Below are 24,521 nucleotides of genomic sequence, written 5' to 3'. Positions count from 1 at the left end.
AAGAAATTATACCGTATTTACGCGAATGTAATGCGCATCGTTTTTGGCCAAATGTAATATTCAAAATTGGGGTGCGCATTAGATTCGATGGCGCATTAGTTTCGAGTGCAAAGTTCGCCGATGACGTCAACCAAATTTAAATCGTAACAATGGATTACTGTATTTGTCGACTAGATTTAACGTTACATTTATCGTTGACACATTATTGCATAGAAGATACAAACTGCAGAGTATGTAGTCACGAAAGGGAGGGCAAACAGAGGAGAATGTCATATGACGCTACTTTCAAATGTAAAGTAATTCTTTATGCTGAAAAAAATGGCAATAGAAAGGCAGGGGAGAGTTCAACGTAGCTGAGAGCAGTGTTCGCTCGTGGCAGACACAGAAATTGGCACTGTTTGCAACTAAAGCTAGTAGAAAGAAATTCACTGGCTCTCGCAAAGGAAGACACCCTAAAATTGAAGAAAAAGTTTTGGAATTTGTACGTGAAAGGAAGAAAAATGAACAACCTGTGACTAGTGACACCATAAGAAATAAAACAAAAGAGGAGGCTGAAGTTCTTGGAATACCGAAACAAGAGTTTAAGGCTAGCCGTGGATGGGTGGATCGGTTTATGAAGTGGATGGGCTTATATCTCAGACGCCGTACAACAATATGCCAAAAGCTTCCTGCAGATTTTAAGGGAAAACTACTAACATTTCAGCAGTATGTCATCACACTTTGGAAGGAAAAGAATTTTTCAATGGGGCAAATTGGCAACGCTGACGAGATGCCAATTTGGTTTGATATGCCTCATAACTACACCATTACGGAGAAGAGGACTAAGGAAGTTATCATTAAAACTTGGGGATGTGTAAAACAACGTGTAACAGTGATGCTGGCAATAACAGCAGACGGGTGCAAACTTCCCCCTTTCTTAATCTTCAAAAGGAAAACAAGCCTTAAAACCCCTAATAATGAAAAGCTGTTCCCAGATGATGTCCTGATTCGAAACCAAGAGAAGGGGTGAATGACGGAATCATTAATGCTTGATTGGCTCCGAAATGTATGGGAACGCCGTCCCGGTGGGCTCTTCAATCCGCCATCAATGCTTTGTCTGGACACATTTTGTGGTTATCTCACCGACGACGTGAAAAAGAACACGCGCAGCCTAGGCAGTGATCTTGTAATCATTCCTGGAGGGATGACGTTTGTGTTACAACCACTGGACGTTAGTATAAAAAAAACCTTTTAAGAGGTACGATCAGACGGAGTACGAAAAATGGTTTTGTGAGCCAAACCGTGAATTGACCCCGATAGGAAAAATTAAGCGTACTGCACCGCACATTGTTGCACACTGGGTTTCTGCTGCCTGGAAAAGCATCGAAGATCCAATGATTGCAAAATCTTTCAAGAAATGCTGCATTTAAAATTCATTGAATGGCAGTGAAGATGACGTGCTCTGCAACGCTGAGGAAAGAAGAAATGAATCTGCTTCTGACGAAGAGAGCTGCGAGGATTCCAGTGATAAAAACATTAGTGAATAAAGATGATTACTATTAATCACGGTTTGTAGAAACTGCTAGCTATAGAAATGTTACGATTTATTTCATGTTCATATTTTACGATAGGTACCGTATATACGGTAGTGGTAATTAACAATGATTGTTTCACATAACAATAGCCCACTAATAGGTTAATTCTATGTTGTGCTACTTTATGTATAAATCCATTGTTTTATAAAATATGGTATCTAAATTTAAATAAAATTATCATACCATTGATTGATAGTTTATATACAAATCCATATTTGTATAAAATAAGATTCAATGAATTCCTCATACCATTGATGCGCATTACATTCGCCGACAAACAATTTTTTTATTATTTAACGTTTTAAAATGGGGATGCGCATTAGATTTGCATAAATACGGTACTTTATCAGTGCTTCTACCTGTCAATTGGCAAAGTACCTAAATTTAGTATTCATCACAGGTCATCTTTCTCGTCATCTGAAAACTTACTTACACTACATATCCATCTTGCACTGATATTCATTTCAGAGATAAAAATGATATTATTAATATAACATGATATGATACCATAAATATAATAAATAACCCAAAACAACATTCAGTGATTATAACAAGAAAGCCATAGTTCAGATAAACCAATCTGAAATACTGGCATGCCTTTCGTGACATTAACTTTTGCAAAGTCAACATTAATTTATTAAATAATACATAATTTAAAAAAAGCTTTGAATTATAAAATAATTTATAGTCTCTCAGGTGTTTGCATGTAAAAAAACAATGAATATAAAACAATGAAAAACAAAAATCAAATTTATACTACATCAGTTTTAATCATAATGCACCATCAGTTTTAGTATCAAAATTCTGAACTAGGTTTTTGAAATTTGCATACAATAATCTACAGAAAATAGAGGGAATTCAATCCCCATTTCTATAAATCTTAATAAAGTTTGTAATTAGACTTCTTATCCCCCCCCCAAAAAAAAACCTTCATAAAACATTTAGCATACCTGAAATCCCAGAGACTGTTTTGAGCTTCTGGATGTATGAAAAGCATACACTACAGATGACTTAGGAAAGTCATTATTGACATCTTCAGAGAGAGGTTTCAACAGAAGACTACATGAAATGAAATAAGTTTCATATATTTCCTAATTTTGCTTCAAAGAACATAATATTTTATACATATTCTGATTTTATGCATACATGATCATTTTTGTCATCCTATTTGGAAGACATGTATACAAGGGTTGCTATTTATATTTAAAAAACAACAACAAATGTTAATGATTGAAGTAACATTAATGTTAAAAAAACAAATGTTAATGATTGAAATTGGTTTCATAGTTTTTCAAAATATTCTTCATGAAGATCAATACACTTTTGAATGTGTTTGAACCAATTTTTGAAGCACTTTTTCCACTTCTATTGAGGTAACTTCAAAATATGCATTTTGAATGCACTATCCGTTTCTTCGGGTATCACAAACTGATGACCATGTAACTTATTTTTTATGTGCGGGAATTAAAAAAGTCATTGGGTGCCAAATCAGGGCTGTACAACAGATGAGGCATCAATTCGATGTTTTTGGTTCATCAAAAATTCCTTTGTTTGAGCCGATGCATGAGAGATCGCACTGGCATGATGAAGAGTGATTCGCATCTTCTTCAGCTTTTTTCGAATTTCTCTGATGACTTCTAGCAAACAAATGGTCAGAATTGACAACCTGCATTGCTCTAACACTACTGACTGCAAACTGGTTGGAAATTGATAAAGTTCCAAAAAACCATCTACAATTATTTCAAAAAAGGGTAAATAATCATCAAGTGGTTGGTTAATTATAATGAATGTGTAAGACAAAAATCAAATCATATTAGCAGGAATAAAAATCATGGCAATGATGAAGTGGATTACAAGGATTGCAGTTCACTTTCATTTCTGAGGTTAACGACTGATGGTAAATACTGATCTACACTGTAATAAAATTGAAGAAACATACAGAAGCTAATACTAATGGACTGGGCATCAAACAATTATCATGGACCATTTCACCTTAACAATAATACATAACCACAAACAATTCAGACAACCCTACAAAATTTAAAGAAAATGTTAAACAAAATTCTGGCCAACCCCCCCCCCCCCATTTAAATTAGACCTTCTTCTGACAAACTGCCATTCAGTTCATAATCTGGAAATCTATATACAGTACAAAGTGCGTAATCCGGACGTCCATTATCCAGAATGATCTAAAATCCGGACCTCAAAGCCACAAACTTTTTTTTGTATGTTTTACGCACGCGCATTTAATGTATAATGGACGGTATAAGCTAGGCTAAAATTATCTTATTAGTTAGTCGGTATTCTAAACACAGCAATTACAGGACTTGAGCAGTGGAACTTTGTAACTGAACAAGAAATTATGTCTGTGATTCCAAGGCATTTCAGTTAATGTTGCAGATTGCACTGTTCCTTAATCTTCTAATTGGATCTGGCTTATTATTTTTTGCAGACTGTTAAGACTGACTGACAATTAAATTTGCAGTCAATTTTATAAAAATTAAACTTGAACTTTGGATTATGTCAAAAAGAGTTTCCAATTCTGGAGCTGTCAAAGGATCTACAAAGTGAAAGCATGTTTCAATGTATATCAAACAAAAAGTTGAATTGCTGCAAAAAATGGATAAAGGCAAGTTAGATGGTATTCTCAATACAGCAATTACAGGACCTTGAACAGTGGAACTTTGTAACTGAACAAGAAATTATGTCTGTTTATAGAATTAAAGAGAAAGTATGAGCACAAAAAACGAAACAAACAACTTAGATTGAAAGAAATGTTTAATAAAGTAAACAAATAAATATTAAGCTTTTTTTTTTTTTTTTTTTTTTCCCAAAGGCCAAGATTCAGAAATGTTTTAGAGAGAAATAATTTTATTGGAATGAAATTGGCAAATTAGATGATACCTGCTTTTGTGACAAATAACATTTTTTTTTTTTTTTTAATATAAAAAGTAGATTATATTCCTCTCAGAAATCTAGCATTTCATATTACACAATTTTCTACATTAAGGCTGACTATGTAAAGAGATATTCTAACTTCCACACAAAATTGTCTTTGAGATATTTTGAAAATACAAAAATATTACAGTGTTTATTTCTTACATTCTAAATCTTTAAATAACTCGGATACTAAAATTTTTGTACTGAAGCATTTTCTCAAATTCTCGAAATATTTCAATTGTTACACTGAATATATAAAGTGTAAATTGAATACATAAATTTCAAGAACAGAAAATCTTTTCCAAGACAACCAACATTTCAAGTGATTTTTGTCTTTTGTGCAAGTAGTCATATTAAAGAAGTGATACTCAGTGCTGATGTCCATTTATGCTCTCAAAAATACCAGTCATTGCCAGAGGTGATCATATCAAGGAAAAAGTCAGGACAAAAGACTTCACAGTATATGTATTTTTTGTTACTATTCCTTAACACAGAATACTAGGTACGACCTGAATCTGACCTGAATATATGACCTGAATGATTTGTTCTACCTGCTGAAAAATCTAGATGGTCATTTAAAACTAAATTGAAGTGAAACTGAAATATTACATTCAGTATAAAGATGAGCTATTAAACTTTTCCATTCATGTATAACATAATACAATTTTAAAAAGTTAAGAGCAGTAGAAAGCAAGTTATTTTAATTATATACATTCATGCAGACATTCAAAAATGCAAGAACACTAAAGAAGACATATTTTGCAAAAACAGGTATTTTTCAGATACAAAATTAAGAAAAATATTCAACCACATAAGAAAACATAGAGGATTATTTCAGACATGGTAAATCATTTGAATGATGGATATGTATAACATATTAAGAAATCATATATTACCTCTCACTCCTAACTGATAAAAACCGATAAAACTGGAATGTGAAAAATATCTCTGAAGGAAGTTGTGAATATTCTTCCAAGCTAAAATAAAAATATAAAGATGGTCAGAATCAATATAAATTAGACTCAGGTATTAAAAAAATTCACTCATCCATTACTGAAACTTACATATATGCTCATGCACAAAATTAAGAAAATTTCCAAATTATGTTGAATTTCTGGAAAACAAATAGAAAGGTTTCTAATAAAACTTGGTATGAATATACACTTATAACAGGGAAAGAGATGTACCACTCAAAAGTCATTTTATGTATGCAAGATTATCAGTAAAGTTTATAGTGCAAGGATGTTGAAAACCTTGTGATATTGAAATGAAAATGAGTCTAATATGGGGTATGGTCCACTCTCATAGCCAAACTAGTTGTGCAGCATACAGCACACTGGACAGGAGGTAGTTGATCAATCCCTGTGCCCGTTGATCCCACTCCCGCAGCAAGGCAGTTTTCAACCCCAAGATGGTTCTCAGAGGGGGATGGCAAGATGAAATCGCCCTCTCAAGAGCAGTCCAGATATGCTCTATAGGGTTAAGGTCAGGAGATCTGGCTGATTAAGCCATGCGACGAATATCTGCACTATCAGGTAATCATCAACAAGCTGAGACCTATGCAGATGAACATTTTTGTTCATTAACAGGAAGCTGTAACCAACCCCAAACAGCTAAAGTTGAGTTTAAATGTTTGATTGTTAATTTGAACCCTGAAATGTTCGATTGTTAATTTGAACCCTCAAATGTTTGATTTTTAATTTGAAATCATACATTTGAATCATACATATGAGTTAAAGAGGACTCTAGGATTCCCTCTCTATAACTCATAGCTGTATGCTGCACAACTAGTCTTTTCTAATCCTTGCAGGAGCATGCAGCTGTTTAACATAATATCCATAATTAACATATGTCCAACCCAAACCATTACACCTCCACCATCATAATGGTTCTTTTCCCTGATAAGGAAGGGATGGTATTGTGTTTTACACTCTGGTCCATGGCACATGTTGTATGCACCATGCCACATGTACCCTCTTCTGTGCTGCAGAGAGTGGGACTCAAACATCGAAACTTCTGACATACAGTCCTATCTCATGAAGTCTTTGGGCAACTGTAAACCATGAAACTCAGGTTCCAGTGGCAGCAGCATACAACTCAGCTGCAGCAGTCCTCTGTTGCCATGCTGAAGGTGACAAATAATGATCCTCATTGTGGATCTTGATTGACCTTGTCCAGATATTCTCAATATGGATCTAGTGTCCACAAATTGCAAATAATACTGGGTGTTACACTAAGCCCTGTAGCTATATGTGCTTGTGATTGGCCTGTCTCCAATCTACCAACAATTCACCATCTCATTCCATTATCTAGATGTTCATGGCTACTCATTTTAACTGAAACCTTATAAAATTTGCCCAACTCTTGTGAGACATACTGTGAGAAAGTATAAGCATACAAATCACCAAAAACCCCTCATGCACTCATATCCCTTCCACAATCACAGCTTCGCAGACACATACATGTATGCTTATGTATTTGACTTTGAATATCTGCATAATTCTTTGCAGGCAAAATTAGTATCTTTGGCTCAATACTTTTTGTAAAAATAGACATTATTTGCAAATTCTCTTAAGTCTGCATACGAATCTATGTATATAATTAATTCAACAATATTATATTCTTTGCAAAATTCCTGAGCTGTTGAAACCCAGCTCTTATTACTGAACTTAAAATTGTTCAAATTAACAATCAAACATTTCAGCTTATAAAAGACTTAAATAATAATATTTTGAAATTTGATGTGAAAATAATTACTTACCCAGAAATATTACTTATTACAGTACAAAGTCCGTAATCCGGACTCGTCGGGCGATTCCGGATTAGGGGTTTTTCCGTATTATAGATCATCAGTTTAAATCTGGTAAGGTGGCATGCAGAAATTATACTATTAAAAATATTAAACTGTAATTTATGAAATAAAAAGCAATTATGTTATAAAAGGTATAAAATTTTACAAAAAAAAAAAAAAAAAAAAAGCTTAATATTTATTTGTTTACTTCATTAAACATCTCTTTCAACGCGTGCATGCGTAAAGCATATGCGTAATGTATGCGCATTCTCTATGCGCATGTGTAAAGTTTGTGGCTTTGAGTTCCGGATTATAGATCATTAAGGATTACGGACTTTGTACTGTAATAATATTACTTACCCAGAAATAGCAAGTAACTGAAACATGTATTCATTTTTTTGTGGTGGAGAATGAAGTTCCAAATCTCGGTCTATACTGTATGGCATAGAATTATCAATTTGCACTGCAGGTTTGCCATGATGATCCAGTACTGGCTGAAGTTTATCCCAGTATAGCTTCGTAAATGAATAATTGGGCAATCCAGAATCACTGAAAAATATGTACACTTTACTAAAATGACATTAAGCACTTAAACAATAACTTTCTAGCAAAGATACACTATAAATTTGATAAAAAATACAAGGGTGATCCAAAAGTAAGAGAAAAATTTCAAAACTCAACAATTAAAAAAATATATACATTGTAACACTATGAAATTTTTACAGAAATGCACATAAAACATAGGATTTATTTAATAATAAAAAAATTACTGCCAGAATATTTAAATTTTAACTTGAAGTCACAGAAGCACGGAGACCACACTGAAACAAGCTATTCACCATTATGTGACAAGCATTATAGCTGAACTCTTTTCATTGCTCTGCAGAGTATCATTTTATGTTCGATTCCCATGCATTATGGTTCTCTCATGAATTTTCATGAATTATGGCTGTCAAACTGAGCATTTGGTATCCTAACTGCCCTGCAAACTGTGCTGCACCACTCTCAGAAGAAAACACAACTGAAGAAACACCTGTTGGTAAAAAATACTACTACCCAGACAAATAAAGTTCTTCATTATTTGGGGAGAAAAAATTCCATGTCTTTTATGGCATTTCTATGAAAAACAGATCATTCTGCTGTCAACACTAGCATATTAGTGCAATCAGCTTATTAAAAGTCCCCAAATTTTCAAAATGTGCCAAACTATGGTAATCATGCTTATAATAAATTTTCAAGTAACAATATGCTCTTTGGTTTCATTGAACACTGTCATTACTTTCTTACATGTTCTTTTTGTTGCATTCCAAGTTCTGCAACAATTAAACCTGGAGGATTATACCTGTTGACTAGATTTTGCATCAACATGCAGGAAGCATTGGAGGACAAAGATTTTGCCTCCAATTTGACATTCAGCGATGAAGCAATGTTCCATTTATCCAGGAATTCGAATCGTCACGCTGTGCAATTCTGATGCAAGGAAAGTCTCTGTACAGTCATGACAATTAAAAGAGATTCACCAAAGGGGAATGTTTTCTGTGCAGTGTCATACGCAAAGATGTATGGGATTTTTTTCTTCTCTGAGCAAACTGTGACCATTACATGTTACCTGGATATGTTGCTGTTGTGGTTGTTGCCACAATTCAGCACTGACTTCAGGAATTTTGTCTTCCAATGAGACGGGGCGCCCTCTCATTGTTACATCCCAGTTCGTGACTACTTAAACAATGTACTTTTGCATCGCTGGATTGGGCATACTGGTGAGAATTATTTAGCTTTGTTTCCCTGGCCTCCAGATTCCCTGACTTCATGCCCTACAACTTCTTCCTGTGGGGATATGTTAAAGACCTTGTTTACATACCCCCACTATTACAATCCTTTGTCAAGCTCAAAGAACACATCAGTGTTGCAGCGTAGACAATTGACAGGACTATGCTACACAATGTATGGAATGAGCTTCATTATCATCTGGACGTGTATCATATCAACAAAAGGGCACATATTGAACATTTGTACAGGGTCTATAAACTTGGTGAGTTTGTGGTTCTTTTTATATATCTTTCATGTGCATAGCTGTAATACTTTTGAAAATATAGCCTTTTCAAAATGAATGAATCATTTATGCAAACCCTGTATTAATTACATGAGCATTATTTATGCATAAATACCAAAACACATTTTTATGACTGTAACATTAAAAGTATTAAAATACACAAAAAATACAAAATTCTTTTCTCCATTCATCTTATGCATTATGAATCAATTTTGATTTCCTACCATCTGCTGCATTTTCTTATAGCAAGTATAATGCTTGTAAAGCAAATTTAAAATGAAACTTCAGGAAAGATTAGGTGCAGACATTTAACCCTCAGAGTGGCACAGGTTTTTGGATCTCTCATGAAGACCTGTATTTATGCAGCACTTATTAGCTAAATTTATATAATTACTTATTTTAGTCTCTATTTTCATAAACTTACATTCATTATGATTGCATTTATATTATTAAAGAAAGTAAGAAAGCAAAATATCTTAAGTTATAAACTGATGTGCATCAAGTAACAAAAAATCTCATGACCGGATAAAGCCAGTCATGCTGCTCAGAAGGTTTAAATGCGCAAGGTGAATGATTTGATATAAGATCTATCTGATATAAAAAGTTGTCATGCATAATTATTGTTAAATATGTATGAACTTGTACCAATTTGAAGAAAAGTATTTAATAACATTATTATTATTTAGAGGGAAAAAAACAACTGTCATTACTAATTTAATTATTGTTTTCACCTCTTTCAAAAGGAAAATACCAGAAAGAGAAAACGGCAAATTATCTGAATTCAAAACAGCAATCATTTCTATATTTTCTCATGATAAATTCACATAATAAATTAATTCAAGGGCATCTAATAAGTTACATAAGTATAAGATACATGCTTACTCTTGGATCAAAACAGAATTTTCTTAATTTATCATAATAAATACAGTGGCTTTTAAATGATGACTTTTTATTATTGAAACAAAGAAATGTATAATTTAAATTTTCAAGAAAATAGTTTTAGTAAAATCTTCTTTCTTTTTGTAGTTGTTTGTGGAAAAGATTCTCTCTTTAACTTTTATTGCGACCAGTGTTTGAATTAAAAGTGCTTCATTTACAAAACAAAGAAGATAAGATAGTTTATTTTTATTGATTATTTTTTTGCTACTTTTGTTGCTTAATAAGTTGGAATATACTTGTTTACAAACAGAATACGTTTAAAGAGCAAAACTTGGTGTTCATACGATACATCATTCAAAAATTAGTTGCAGAAGAACATTTTTAAATACAAATACTTAGTTTAAAATAAGCCAAAAAAAGGCAACCTTAATTTGGTGAAGAATAAAACTCTATCATTTTCAAAGAACAGGTCTCTCTTCTTCAGCAGTAAAAATTATTTTGCAAAATGGGAGGACTGACATTTGTTTTTATACCAAAAGCAATGAATGGAGCAAAGCAAAAATGAATGCGGAGCCATTTGTCAAAGAAACAGTAATGAAATGAGAAAAACTAAGCTATTAGAATTTTGAAAGCATTAGAACACACTGGAAGGAATTAGGACATGAACTAGAGAAGATAAACTTTCATAAATGTGAAAAGCTTCAAGAAAATCCAGTTCACCAACTGAAGAAATTTTATGGTTAATTTTTGCAGAGCCAAAGTTATCACTGTGATTAAGTGTACAACTACTATTAGCAATTGCAGATTCATTCGTTGAACATAAATCTTAAATATAATATTTTCCCCCTTCCTGAAGTCTGATTACTCTCAATATCAGTAGAATTTTACTTAAAATAAATATCAAACTAAAGTTGCTTTTCCAACGAATTTTAAATTTTACACTGGCATATTTCTCTACCACATTTAGCTTTAATTCATATTGTAAGTAAATTTTAAAACTACAAAGCTCATGAAAGAGAATCACCTATTCACATAACTGAGATTGGAACAAATTTCATTGGGATGATACTGCAATTTGTTTAAAAAACTCAGAAGAATTTCAAGCTTTAAACGAATATAGCTGCATCTCATATAATTTTTTTTTCATATGAGATATATTAGAGGTAGGTTGAAATCTTACAATTATTACATGATTCAATATAGCAATGAATACAGGAAAAGCTTAACATCTTCTAAAATCATAACATAATATACTTGCAAACAATGTAATGTAATCATTACAAAATTTTGAATTAGAATACAAAACAATAAATGTACTTACACAGGAAATAAATGTAACAAAGGCGGAATCAAAGGTAAAGATGATGGCACTATTGTAACTTCTTGCAAAGCCATGTTCTGTAACATCATTAAATGCTTCATGAACATCTGTACTAATTAACATTATATATGTGTTACTAAAGGTAATCAGAAATAATATTCACTCACATTTGCATTTTCTTGGAATTCTAAACTTGTCCTTCCCTTCTCTACATATTCAAGAGTTGAGTGAAATGCACGGTTAACATTTATTTTTCCTTTCTCAGTATAATCAGAACTTGAATGAAATGGTTGGCTAAATAGATATATTTTTTTTTAAAATAACACTTGAAAGGCATATATTTTAAATAGAAATCAATAAATAAAAGGCTTTCTGATTTTAAAAATCAGTTTAACACTAAAAAGGTATTAAGATCACAAATTTCAGTTATATTTTAAATTCAATTGCTTTTGTGGACGAGTATTTTAGTACCTGCAATAAATTGTTTATATGTACATTTTACCAGCTTTTTTTAAGAATGCAAATAGTAGTAGTTACAGAATAGTTATAAAGACTAAGAAACACAGTTTTATGTCATAAAACTCAGCATATGCCACCTTTGCTCATCATGTGCTTTAAAGCAACAAGGTTTCAACAAATAAGTCTTAAAATGTCAATAGCATGTTTACCTAGTGTAGAAATATTTGCCTAGAGACTTTACTTAAATGAGCTTTGTTATTTTTAAACTTTTTATTTTTACCCCTCTAGTCCTTCTCCTTTAAAAACATTAACTGATGTTTTTTTCAGACCTGAAAATCAGTACCCAGTTTGGAGTTAAACATTTGTTACGATTTTTATGTAAATAAATACATGTATGGCAAACCTGCCTTTGCACACGTATTACTGCTTAAGTTATGCGGAAAATATGACAAATATGCATACTTATTCTTGTTAAAGTTGTATTTTTTTCCGATTCACTCTTTTAAAACATCAAATTAATTTAAGATTTTTTTTCAATTTTAATTCATTACAATTTTTCCTTACAAAAGATTAGACTTCAAGTTTTCAAGACAGACTTCTTATTGTTTATATATGGGCATATAAAGTAGTAAATTATATGTAATTTCTAATTTTTTTTTTTTTTTTTTTTTTTTTTTAAACTTTGTTGTAATTTGTACATTCTTTATTATTTCAATTTTAGTGTATTATATGTCCTTTAACCCTTTCTGGCACACTACCTTTTAAAGTCATTTTGATTTTTTAAAAAAAGTAGGCAGTCTAGGCCTAGAGGAGTACACAAGTAAAATTTTGTGAAGATAGCACTTATCGTTTATTTCTGTGGGTGTGCCCGAAAAGAGTGCTGAAACGAGCATTGTTGTCAATGACCTGACCGATGAGATGCGGAGAAACAAAGAATACAGACTCTCAGTCTTTTTCATTCAATTTTTCTGTGCGTACAAAAGGAAATTTTTAGGTGTATCCAGACCAGACACACTGTGCCGCAAAGGGTTAAGTATTTGATTTTTTTGTGTGTTTTTCTCTTAGAGTGTGGATGCCATGTAGGAGTGGTTTAGGACCAGTTTGAGACTCTCTATGTTCTTATTTTTCAAAAATTGTAATTTATTTAATACAGTACAAAGTCCGTAATCCGGACTCGTTGGGACTTGAGCGATTCTGGATGAGAGGTTTTTCCAGATTATAGATCATCAATTTAAATCTGGTAAGATGGCATGCAGAAATTATACAATTAAAAAAATGAAACCATAATATATGAAATAAAGAGCAATTATGATCTAAAGGGTATCAAATTTTACAGAAAAAAAAAAAAAAAAAAAAAAGCTTAACATTCCTTTCAATGCGTGCGCGTGTAATGTGTGCGCATTCTTTATGCGCATGTGTAATGTATGCGCATTCTTTACGTGCATGCATAAAGTTTGTGGCTTTGAGGTCCGGATTATAGATCATTCAGGATAATGGACGTCCGGATTACGGACTTTGTACTGTACAATTTAAGTCTCAAATTGTCCAGAAGGACAAAACATGTTATTCAGAACTCATTCATCAGACAGGTTCAGTTTTTCAAATACTTCCCCTTAACAAGTTCTGTTTGAAAAAGTTAACAGGAGAGATTTATATCCTGTATTTACTTTTTTCATTGATTTTTACATTGCTTCTTTGTGTTTTTCACTTCCACTTTTATGGTATACATTAATTTTAATTTTAAGGATTAAACATTTTCTGGTTGTAAATATGTGATGATTAAACATGTTTTGATTAAATGTTCTGATTTGTTTCATATTTCTACACAAACAGTTTAAATTGGCATTTTGTCTATTTCACAATTTTACACGTGTGTTTTCTCTTACACATTTTTCTCAGCTAGTATAATCAGGATTTCTTTCACCAATATATTGATACTTTATGCATATAAAAGTAACTTTTTAGCACTTAAAAAGGCCTAATACTTGTGCTGAAGCTGCATAGTAAGAAATATAAAAAAAATTATAAGAACAATAATTTATATGTATACATAAGATTTTCTTCAATCACATAGATGAATTCATTTTAATCTACAGTTTAATTCCTACTTAAAAACTGGAATTTTATTTTTGTTTTGATTCTGAAATTTTCATTCCTTAATTACTATAAAAGAAAATTTAACACTGACAAAATATTGTTTCTGATAAAAATATATGACTTTTCTTCTTTAAATTTTAATTGGTAGTTTTAATGCAAAGTTTTAAATAAATGCACATATTTTAACTTGATAATTCTTGTTATAGTAACCTTCAATTTTTCATTAACATTAAATGAATTGTAAAAATTTTCACAGTTAATACTTTCTTCGGCAGTTATGCATATTTCATATCCCTTAAATTTAAACAAAGCTATTAAATTTTTTTTTAATTTAAATTGCTTTCTTTGATATATATGTGTACCAAATTGTACAAAAAATATTAAAATATAATATTTTAAAATGTTGTCATTTTAAATATGTTACAAAAATATTACTTTTAAATATAATTAAAGAAACAGAACATAATCCCATCAATAGATGATGTAGAAGTAAGAATACTTAATGAAATGCATTTACTCCTAAAAACTATGATACATAAATTAAAAAACAAAAAGAAGCAGTTTTGTCAATTACAGAAAAAACATTTCTTTTATTAATACTATCATCTACTGTTAATCACCAAGTAGAGTAAATTATGCCAGATATCACAGCTATCAGCATAATTTTTTCTCTCCCTCTTTTGTTAAAATTATCAACATGACTAGAAGGTCAATAACATTTTTAGTATGATTCAAAGAATGATTTTACTCAGGGGTATAAGGAGTATATTCTGTATTTTAATAAAAAACATGCCGCTGAACCCCAAATTTCAAAAAAAAAAAAAAAAAAAAAATGTATGTATGAATGTAAATTAGAATTACATATATTCAAAAATTGGCTGCAGTATTTGCATATTAATATATAGTTAAATATTGCACATGTAAAATAATAAAACACAGACAAAAATTTTAAATTCATCAGATTTAAGTCTGAAATGCTGAAGAGGGAATTTTTTCAGATAAAGCTTGCAAGCAGTTTATATCCCAGAGTCATAATTCAATTTTGCTTAATTGATGCATATCATACTATAATGCATTTCCAAATATAATCAGTAAATAAATTATGATAATTACTAATTCATCCCAGCACCAGATAAAAGTTGAATATTTGTTCAGTTAAAAGTGATATTCGCAAAATCAGCAAACCAATCTTTTAAATTTTACTTATCTTGTCATAAATACTAACGGTATTTAAACATGAAAATAGTGCAAATTTATTTTCAATCTCAACCGAAAAACATAAAACATTTAATTCAAATAATTTATAAGACTAGCATTAGATATATTTTAATACAATTTCAGACAAAATGGAATTAGAAGAAGGAAATTTCTCTGTGTTCAAAATATTTTACAGATTTACTTATTATTAGAGTCTAGCTTTTTGCTCACTTTCTTGGACATATTACAGTTTCACAATATAGGTAACTGATTTCACATTTTTTGATAAATATTCTATTTGGAGGAAAAGAAAAATGTTTCTTTTATGTATTGGATTTTTATGACCTGTGACTTTCTTTTTAACTGAAATAAACCAAGAAATTGCTTTTTCCTTTATATGGTATTCAAATGATATTTTAATTGCAATTTATAAAATCCTTCAATTCAAGCAAAAAGAAATGTTTATGCTAAATTGTGAATACATTTTCAGCTTTTACTTAAATTTATCAATTTTATATAATTTTTAATTGTCTGTGTAATCAGCAGACTACTTAATGCAGCTCTTATAGCATTAAATAATAATTCCTTTTACAATATTTCAAATTTATAAGCCCGTACCACATGCATCGCAGACCCTAAAATGATGTCCCTGGTTTTGTTCTTGCAGCAGTATTTTAAATGTGTAGGATTTAACTGCATTCTATACAATTATTGATGTATGAAAATTTGACATTTACCAAGGGAATGAAAAGGAGCTGTAACTTGTTTTCAAGTAAATATTATTTAGTTAAATCATAGAATTAGTGTACATAATCATGATTTAAAGCTATAATCTGGAAAAAGAAGTTGTTGGAAATGCAGTATTAAATCACGCATACAACAAATGATTAAGAAAAGAAACTGGTTTGAAGGTAATCATATTTGAAATTTTGCTTGTAATAAAAAAAATTGAGTGCCTAAATTTTAAATTATTCAGTAACATCACATACTGAATATTTACACATGAAAATTTTTGTACACTTTTTGTGTGCAATAAATCCTTATGCATTCTTTCTCATATATCTTAAAACTCCTTTAACAACAAACTTAAATAGAATTATTTGTTTATAATCACTACCAAAATTCTAATTATTCTTGCCAAGCTTTTTAATACATTGGATTTTCTTCTAGGATCACTGTAGTCAAATAATTTTGGCATTAATTAAATAAAATCTGAAAATGTGCCTGTTTCAAAAGAATAAACTAAGCTAGTGACATTAACAGAAAAATACCTAATAACAGAAAATATATAATAATAACAGAAAAATTTATTTAATATCTATTCATTGATAAACTTTTGGTTGAAGTTAGGACCAGAAAAAGTGCACAATTAAAAACAAAATGATATAAGAAAATAATCTCACCAAGGGCTATTAATAGTTGGCTTATAATTCTGAGCAGGATGATTTATAGTAGGTGAATACATAATTGATGCTTCAACAGACTGTGGTTCTTGAACTGAAACACTTCCAACAGATTGTCTTTCTACAGCAGAAGGGACAGGAAACATTGACTTTTTATTCTGAAAGCATAACAAAAATAAGCTGGTGAAAAGACAACTTGGAGTCTGAAACAAAAGTAATAAAGTATCTTTCATTCACAGCAGATAAAAGAGATTTAGTTTCTTAGGCCGAGCAACACAAAATAGTCCCTTCATTAAGACTAATGGTATGACATTTCTAGTTCACAGATACTACATTTAGTTAAGAAATGTATTTATGTACTCTCTTCATACTTATATATTAACTCATATCCACTAATACACAGTTAAGAATCTGTTAGTACCATTTGGTGTTGAAAGATACTTTTAAGCTTCCCAACCGGTATAGTGGTTAGCGTCGCTGACTGCCATGCCAAAGGACCCGGGTTCAAATCCCGGAGAAGACATGGATGTTTGTATATGTATAGTGTCCGTGCAGCACAGGGGTACTCTAAATATGCGGCAAGCCAAATGTCCTCTCGAGAGGTTGGTGGTAGCCATGGCAGACCCTTGGACTCATCCCCCCCCCGGAGTGCTCTCCATCAAAATTGGGGGTGGAACTGAGCTAAATCGCACTGTCACCTATAAGGTGACTCAAGGCTGTTACCAATGGCAGGCATAAACTTGTGCTGTTTCCCACGAAGAATTTTGTAGGTTTGGTGTGACTATAGGTCAGACAAGTGAGCATTAGCAACAACAAACAGCAACAGATATGTTTAACACATAATAGATTTGTGAAACAGGTTTTGGATTTCCAGAAAGTTCTATTTTGTAACTGTGTTCAAAATTACGCCAGTTTGTTAATTGTTGTAGCTTGTCTCTGCCTAAGCTAAACAAAAAGCCAAATGATTTCTTTGGAACTAGTTCAGAGTTCTTATTTGAGCATTTTATTAGCTATTGCTGATATTACATTTCTATCGTGTATTTCCCTCACTGCAGATGAATTTGAATACTTTTGATTTTTTAGTAAAATACCATATGCCTAGAAATCATGGTTTACTACTGTGTCATTTTTTGAAAATTTACTAAATCCATGATGAATTTAACACAACAAGATAAACAGACATTGTTGCAAGAAACTTCCACAAGAAAAGGATTACCAAACATATGAAGCAATGTAGATATGCACTTTCTTTAGTTCCTCTGAAGTCGAAATTAAAATAATATTATTACTAATAACAAATTGACTCTCCTTAAGTTATAAAAAGAAAAAAATCTCATCTTTTTAGAAAATTCCAGAATGGCCTCTAGGGTTACCAAATACAGTTAAAAGTCTTTAATCCGGATGTCCATAATCTCAAATGATCTATAATCTGGACCTCAAAGCTACAAACTTTCTGTGCATGCGTCAACACATGCACATAATACCTTTACGCATGCACATAATATGTTTTACGCATGCGCATTTAATGTATAATTCTTATTTCAACATTTTATTAGCTATTGCTGATATTACATTTCCATCGTGTATCTTCCTCACTGCAGATGAGTTTGAATACTAAGCTAAAATTATCTAATTATCTATTTCAGTTAACGTTGCAGATTGTGTTGTTCCTTAATCTTCTAATTAGATACGGCTTATTATTTTTTGCAGACTGTTAGAGCAATTTTATAAAAGTAAGCTTGAACCTTTGATTAAAAAGAATTTCCGATTCTGGAGCTCTGCGGGGAGGGGGGGATGACGTGGCACGCAATTAACTGGAAGTTGATCTGTCAGCACTATCCTTATCTTCAGGGCAGATGTTTTTATTTTATTCGCCTTATAATTCCTTACTAAATGTAGTATTTCATCTCGATGTACTCCGTCTTTGATATGATTTAAATCAAATTCCTTGTCATTATAAATATCACGAAGACACATCAAATAGTTTTCTAATTGCAATTTTCTAATTTCAACTATGCGTAATGTACGCTTTATGCATGCGCACGTTGAAAGAAATGTTTAATAAAGTAAACAAATAAATGTAAAGCTTTTTTTTTTTTTTTTTTTTTTTTAATTTTGATACCCTTTAGATCATAATTGCTCTTTATTTCATAAATTACGGTTTCATATTTTTATTTTTATAATTTATGCATGCCATCTTACCAGATTTAAACTGATGACCTATAATACGGAAAAACCGATAATCCGAAATCGCCGAAGTCCCGACGAGTCTGGATTAAAGACTTTTGACTGTACATGTAGAAATCAGTCTGTGTGTTTTTAGTGATTTGTAAGTACTGGCTAATAACAAGCAGCTTTCTCTTTTTAGTGTGACTAAACATATTTAAAATTTAGATTTTTAATTTTAATGCTTCTTAATTACAAGGACATTATGAGTCAGATTAAATAGAATAAACTAATTACACAAAAATGTTCAAAATTAAATAACGGTGACATTTTAGTAGCACAACAATTGCAACTTACCAAATAGTCAGCATTTTTAGATTTTTAAAGTATTTCAAAAGCACAGTAGTTTTTCATATCAATTACCTGTTTCAAAAGTGAAAATGTTACAAATGACATTTCAAATTTATTTGCTAATTTCACAAAAAGTGTTTTATGAGGATATGAGGCAGGATTACAAGTCAAAATAATATTCTCTGAAGAGTTTGCTCTCAGACTTCTAAGTGTAGAAAATCCCCAACAAATGCCAAAATTTGACATTGGAGCTTTGCTTGCAGATGAGATGACTGACATTTCCTTGAAAATAAAAGTAAAGAACAAACATTTTAAATATAACTGATGCATAAAAATAAAATAATCTGGATCATGTACAATGAAAATTTATTTGATGTAGATTACAGTTATTTTTGATTTAAATATAATATTAACATCATTAACTTTTCCAAACAATTACTATCAAAAATACTAAATCATTCATAATATATGACAAATATAAACAATAAATATACCATTAATCAGCCATGAAATACTTTGCTCAATCTAATATTAAAAAGCTGATCAAATAATTTTTTCATCTGATATACACATAAAGTAAAAATACTTACCTTCACGTTTGAGCCAGGATATGAAACTATGTATTCAATCAGAAACACAACAGCTATATCAGGATCATCTGGCACATTAGGTAACTTGATATCACTCCGTAAAATAAGAACTTCATCCCTAAAATAATTCTATATATTTCATTTGAAAAATAACACTGACAGAAAAAATATCAAGAATAAAATAAGTCATACATGGAATGTACAAATGGAAGATACAATCTAGAAGTATTTTTAATAATAAAAAAAATAGTTTTAAAAATTATATTCCCAATAAACCATTTTATGCAATAAATGTAATTTTGTTCAGCAAGTATCAACAAACTGCTGTTAATCTGCCTTTGTAAATCCCTGCTAAGAGAATCTTGAGTAAAAGAGTGACTAAGCAAAAGATGTAGCAAAAAGATAACAGTATATTTCCTTGTTAAAGAGACCACTATATAAGCTATTGGCACCATTTTGAAATTTGCGCATTACAAATTATTGAACAATTAAGTTTGCCAATTTTTGCTACTACATATGATGTTCACTTTAGTAATAACTGTTTGAGAATGGGAGTAATAAATTACATAAAACTTTTTTGTATATATGTTTCAGTAAAAGCCTGGAGTCTTGTAAACCTTAGGTTTATTAGTAAAACCTAGCTTTTACCAAAGTGGCTTGGTAAAAGTCTGAAGTATGCTTTAATATGATTCCATTTTGGCCTTTTACTATGCCTTTGTGGTAAAACCCAGGAGCTACCAATGCCTTCTGATAAAAGCCTGAAATGAGGGATTACTCATGATAGGAATTTCCATTTGCAGATATACTGTATACAGTGTATTCCAAAAAGGTTTAAATACACTTAATTTTTTAATTGATAATATAAATTGTAAAAGTGATCCAAAAAAGGTATGATTTAAGATAATGTTGATGGAATTGTCTTAAAATTATTTTTTAAAGAGTCATAAGAAATAAAAATAAAAAAATGCAATATTTATGCCATTTCATAAATAAGATCCCATGTGAAAAAGCTGAACTAATGCACAATTCTCTCGATAACTACTGAAGAGATTTCGATAATTTTAGCAATAGTTAAAAAAATTAAACTGATAGCTCGAAAAAAAAATGTCGTACTTCTGGCTGTCTTGACCCCGGCTGACATGTGCACCATGTTTTTTTTTTTTTTTTGTTTGTTTTTTACTGCCATCTCAATATTGTGTGTAGAGTAATGTATTTCGCCGAGTAAAGAAATTGGTACTGAAGATTCAACTAAAATTATCTGATGCTGACTCCTGCAGTAAATTAACGAGGTTCTATGACTCTTCAAAAATATATTGGAATTTAAATATCCTTGAAAGAACTTCATGTGCACGTGTTCCACTTTCAGGATGATATGAATATCCGCCTTCTGCTTCTTCAAAAATATATTGGAATAACCAGTCAACTCAATTTCCTCCGTTATAAAATTTGACTTTTGTTATCATGAAACTTTGTTTAAAGACGATGTATTGAGATTCACTTTAATTGGAATATTACGCATTACGTGTTTCTTGTGCAAAAGGTTAGGATTCAGAATGGTAGGACTATTTCTTTCAGCCGCTATTTGATCACGGTTATTAAGCTTCTGTCTGGCTTAATTTATGCTTAGTATTAATTCAAAATTTTATGATGTCAAGACATAATAAATATTACTTAATTCACATTATTTGAAGTGTCCTCCTTTGGGGGTAAGTTACTTTTAATTTTATATTTCTTTCAGATCACACATTTCCTCCTGCACATTTATCAAGTATATCTGGCTTATTGCGCACACCACCATATTTTTATTACACCAAGAACATAAAATTAGTCATTTTTAATGTCTGTAATAATGGCCATTACTAATTTTGGATCCATTTTCGATCTATCAATATTAGGTACTTTTATTTTAAAATTTTGTCTGAAAGTTTTTAGTAGACGCAATCTTCATCATCTCTGCATTTGAATATAAAAATTGCATAAATACTTTAACTTTTAATTATTATTTTAAAATTACTGAATAAACTAATTGTTAGCTTTTATTATTTAAAATGTTTAAAATTTATATCATGGTTTGCAATACATAAATCACCGTTTATTAAACTCAGTCCCTTGAGAAACTCAAATATGTTTGGAACTGTAATGGTTTTAATAAGCGGTGGGCACTATGTGCGCATGTATCTTTTAAACTACTTTAAACTACTAAAATAAGAACTAATTCAAAATAGAGAAACGTAGAGAAAGCTAATCCGATTTCACCACGAATTCACTACATTAACATCAACAGATTTCTAAAAAAAACTGAGTGTCCTTTCTCTGGCTTTTATAGCTTTTTAAATCGGCCGCATGAGATTGTTCTAGCAGTTTCTCAAAATCAAAATGATATATTTATTTGTTGAATGTTAAATGCATGTGTTCTTGTATTTTTAATTTTCTGGCTTAGCTTTTTCTTAATATTCGTGACGTGCTGCACTGCACGGGAAATAAAATAATTTTATTTATAATTCTACTAATATTAGCTATTTAAATACCAAATCCATAACAATATATATATACACACATACATATATAAATTGCCATTTGCATTACAATACATCTCGTAAACACAATACTTATATTGAAAGCAAAAGACATACTAACTGTTTCTCTCAATTTTTGGCATCACCAGTGTTGCTATATGAAGATAAACATTAGTTTACAAATTTTTTCCATAGATTATGTGCAGATATATACATATACATGTATTTATAAATATTTTACATACACCTAAATAACAATGCAAGTTAATGGCGGTAAACCTTTATGTTAGATGAATGGTTATTATTAGTAATATTTATTTATTTATGACAAAGGTAACATTGCCACATGATAAACTATTTTAGATTACCATAAAGGTATTTAAATCAAAGATTAATAAGAAAAAGATTTCCTTTTGAAATAATAAAGATAATACCTCAAAGGCTTTGCAGTATTATCCATTGTTGAAGAAACTAATGGTTCCACAATCAGATGATAATAGTCAGGTTCATGAATAAAGCGATAACCGTTATATACTGCTACCTACATAAATTCAAATATTGAACAATATCAAATTACTAACATAATCATGAAAGTTATAGTTGCCATTCCTTTAGCATTTAAATATTAAATTTTGTACAAAATTCTTAGTCTACAAATTCTTTAAAATACAAGGTTAAACATGTACTAAAAATCTAACAATTTAAATTCTAAATCAAAAATTAAATATATTTGATGCAGAAGAGATAATGCAATGTCTTAAGAAGATAATCATGCTGATTCTCAATGATTGCTTCATGTAAGCTAATAGTTTACATGAAGGAAACAATCAAATAAATATAAAACATTTGGATTGTTTATCCAAATGTTTAATACTCTTTGGGCAATACTAATGCATATGAAAAATTAATTCTCTGATTATTAAATTATCAGATTGGATGCTTGCTAAAATTAATGGAAAATCTAATATCCTGCTTATTAAAATTTTCTACTCAAACAATGATTGCAGTTCAGCACATTGATACAATTATTAAGTCTTATAGCTAAGGAAAAAGATATTTATATATAATTATGGATATATCATACAATGAATAATGCAGTAGAGTAGATGCAGTTGCAGTAGAGTAGAGATAATTTTTTAATGTTCTTTGAAGGATTATTTTGAGAATCCATTGTAGCAATTTTAAGTGAAGATAGAAGATAAAAATCCATATTTTGAATATGGATTCAAAAAAAATATGAAAATTTTATGTTTTATTTCTACTAAAGTAAAAGAACAGCTGATGCAAAAAGATATGCAGTGTGTATAATGATGACACATTAATGGAACACACAAGTAAAACTGGTTTTCAAAATTTCTCTCTGGTAATTTTTCTTTGCAAGCTCTGTTAAGATAAGTTTGAAAAATCATCAATTAAAGCCCTGTTTGAAGCTGATTATTCCACAACTGTATGTGAGCTGGCAGAGAATCTAATTTCATTCAAAACCAAACACTGATAATATTTGAAAAACCTTGGTTGGGGAAAAAAATTCATTTTTTTTTATCGCAGATGAACTTAAAAAAAATTTCTTTAATAAAGTGTATCAGCATATGATATTTATTTCTGAAATATAACCCAAGTAATCTCTTTTTAAAACTAATGATAACTTGCGATAAAAAATGGCTTGTTTACAGTAATATGAATGCAAAAATGATGGTCTAAGCCTCATGAGCCTGCTCAAACATCAAAACTGATATTCATAACCAAAAAGTCATATTATCAGTTTGGTGAGATTATAAGAAAAGTTTTTATTTTAAGCTTTTACCAAAGATAAACAATCAGTTGCTATTGCACCATTAGACTGCCATTTGTTTTGGGCTCTGCTAAGCTCTTTGTGAGATGACTGGTAACAGAGAACAGGGACACTTGGTGACTAATGTTGGTAAACAGATATTGTCTAGCACCCACCACTACCTTTAGAGCTGGTATCTCCTTTGAGGCTGAGATGCCTCATTGGGAATTCATTTTAATATTATTTAGTTACAATGGCAAATAAGAGCTCCCAATTCAATTACATTTGATATTTGGGTGAACAGCTTGACGATACCAAAGAGGTTAGAATAAATGGAGTAAGCCTTCTTCATATGTCGAAAATGAAACCAAGATACATCACGGTATGACATCATGACATCACCATGGCTGTTG

General features: G+C 30.7%; 1 protein-coding gene across 1 annotated transcript in view; it reads right to left on the bottom strand.

Annotated features, from left to right (window-relative positions):
• LOC118181349 (nephrocystin-4-like) overlaps positions 1-24,521 on the bottom strand; it is a 109,117-nt gene that overhangs the window by 62,519 nt on the left and 22,077 nt on the right. The window contains exons 7-15 of the mRNA XM_035350476.2: positions 22,772-22,878; positions 19,822-19,939; positions 19,304-19,513; positions 16,715-16,872; positions 11,726-11,852; positions 11,559-11,635; positions 7,666-7,854; positions 5,411-5,491; positions 2,525-2,633 (exon numbers count right to left, since the gene is read on the bottom strand). Of these exons, the coding sequence (XP_035206367.1) occupies positions 2,525-2,633; positions 5,411-5,491; positions 7,666-7,854; positions 11,559-11,635; positions 11,726-11,852; positions 16,715-16,872; positions 19,304-19,513; positions 19,822-19,939; positions 22,772-22,878 (1,176 nt within the window). The remainder of the gene's footprint in view (positions 1-2,524; positions 2,634-5,410; positions 5,492-7,665; positions 7,855-11,558; positions 11,636-11,725; positions 11,853-16,714; positions 16,873-19,303; positions 19,514-19,821; positions 19,940-22,771; positions 22,879-24,521) is intronic.

Source organism: Stegodyphus dumicola, chromosome 1 (genome assembly GCF_044657685.1).
Source record: "Stegodyphus dumicola isolate Sdum_Otavi_A_Nest chromosome 1, ASM4465768v1".
NCBI lineage: Eukaryota > Metazoa > Arthropoda > Arachnida > Araneae > Eresidae > Stegodyphus > Stegodyphus dumicola.
This window is presented reverse-complemented; position numbering and strand designations above follow the sequence as displayed.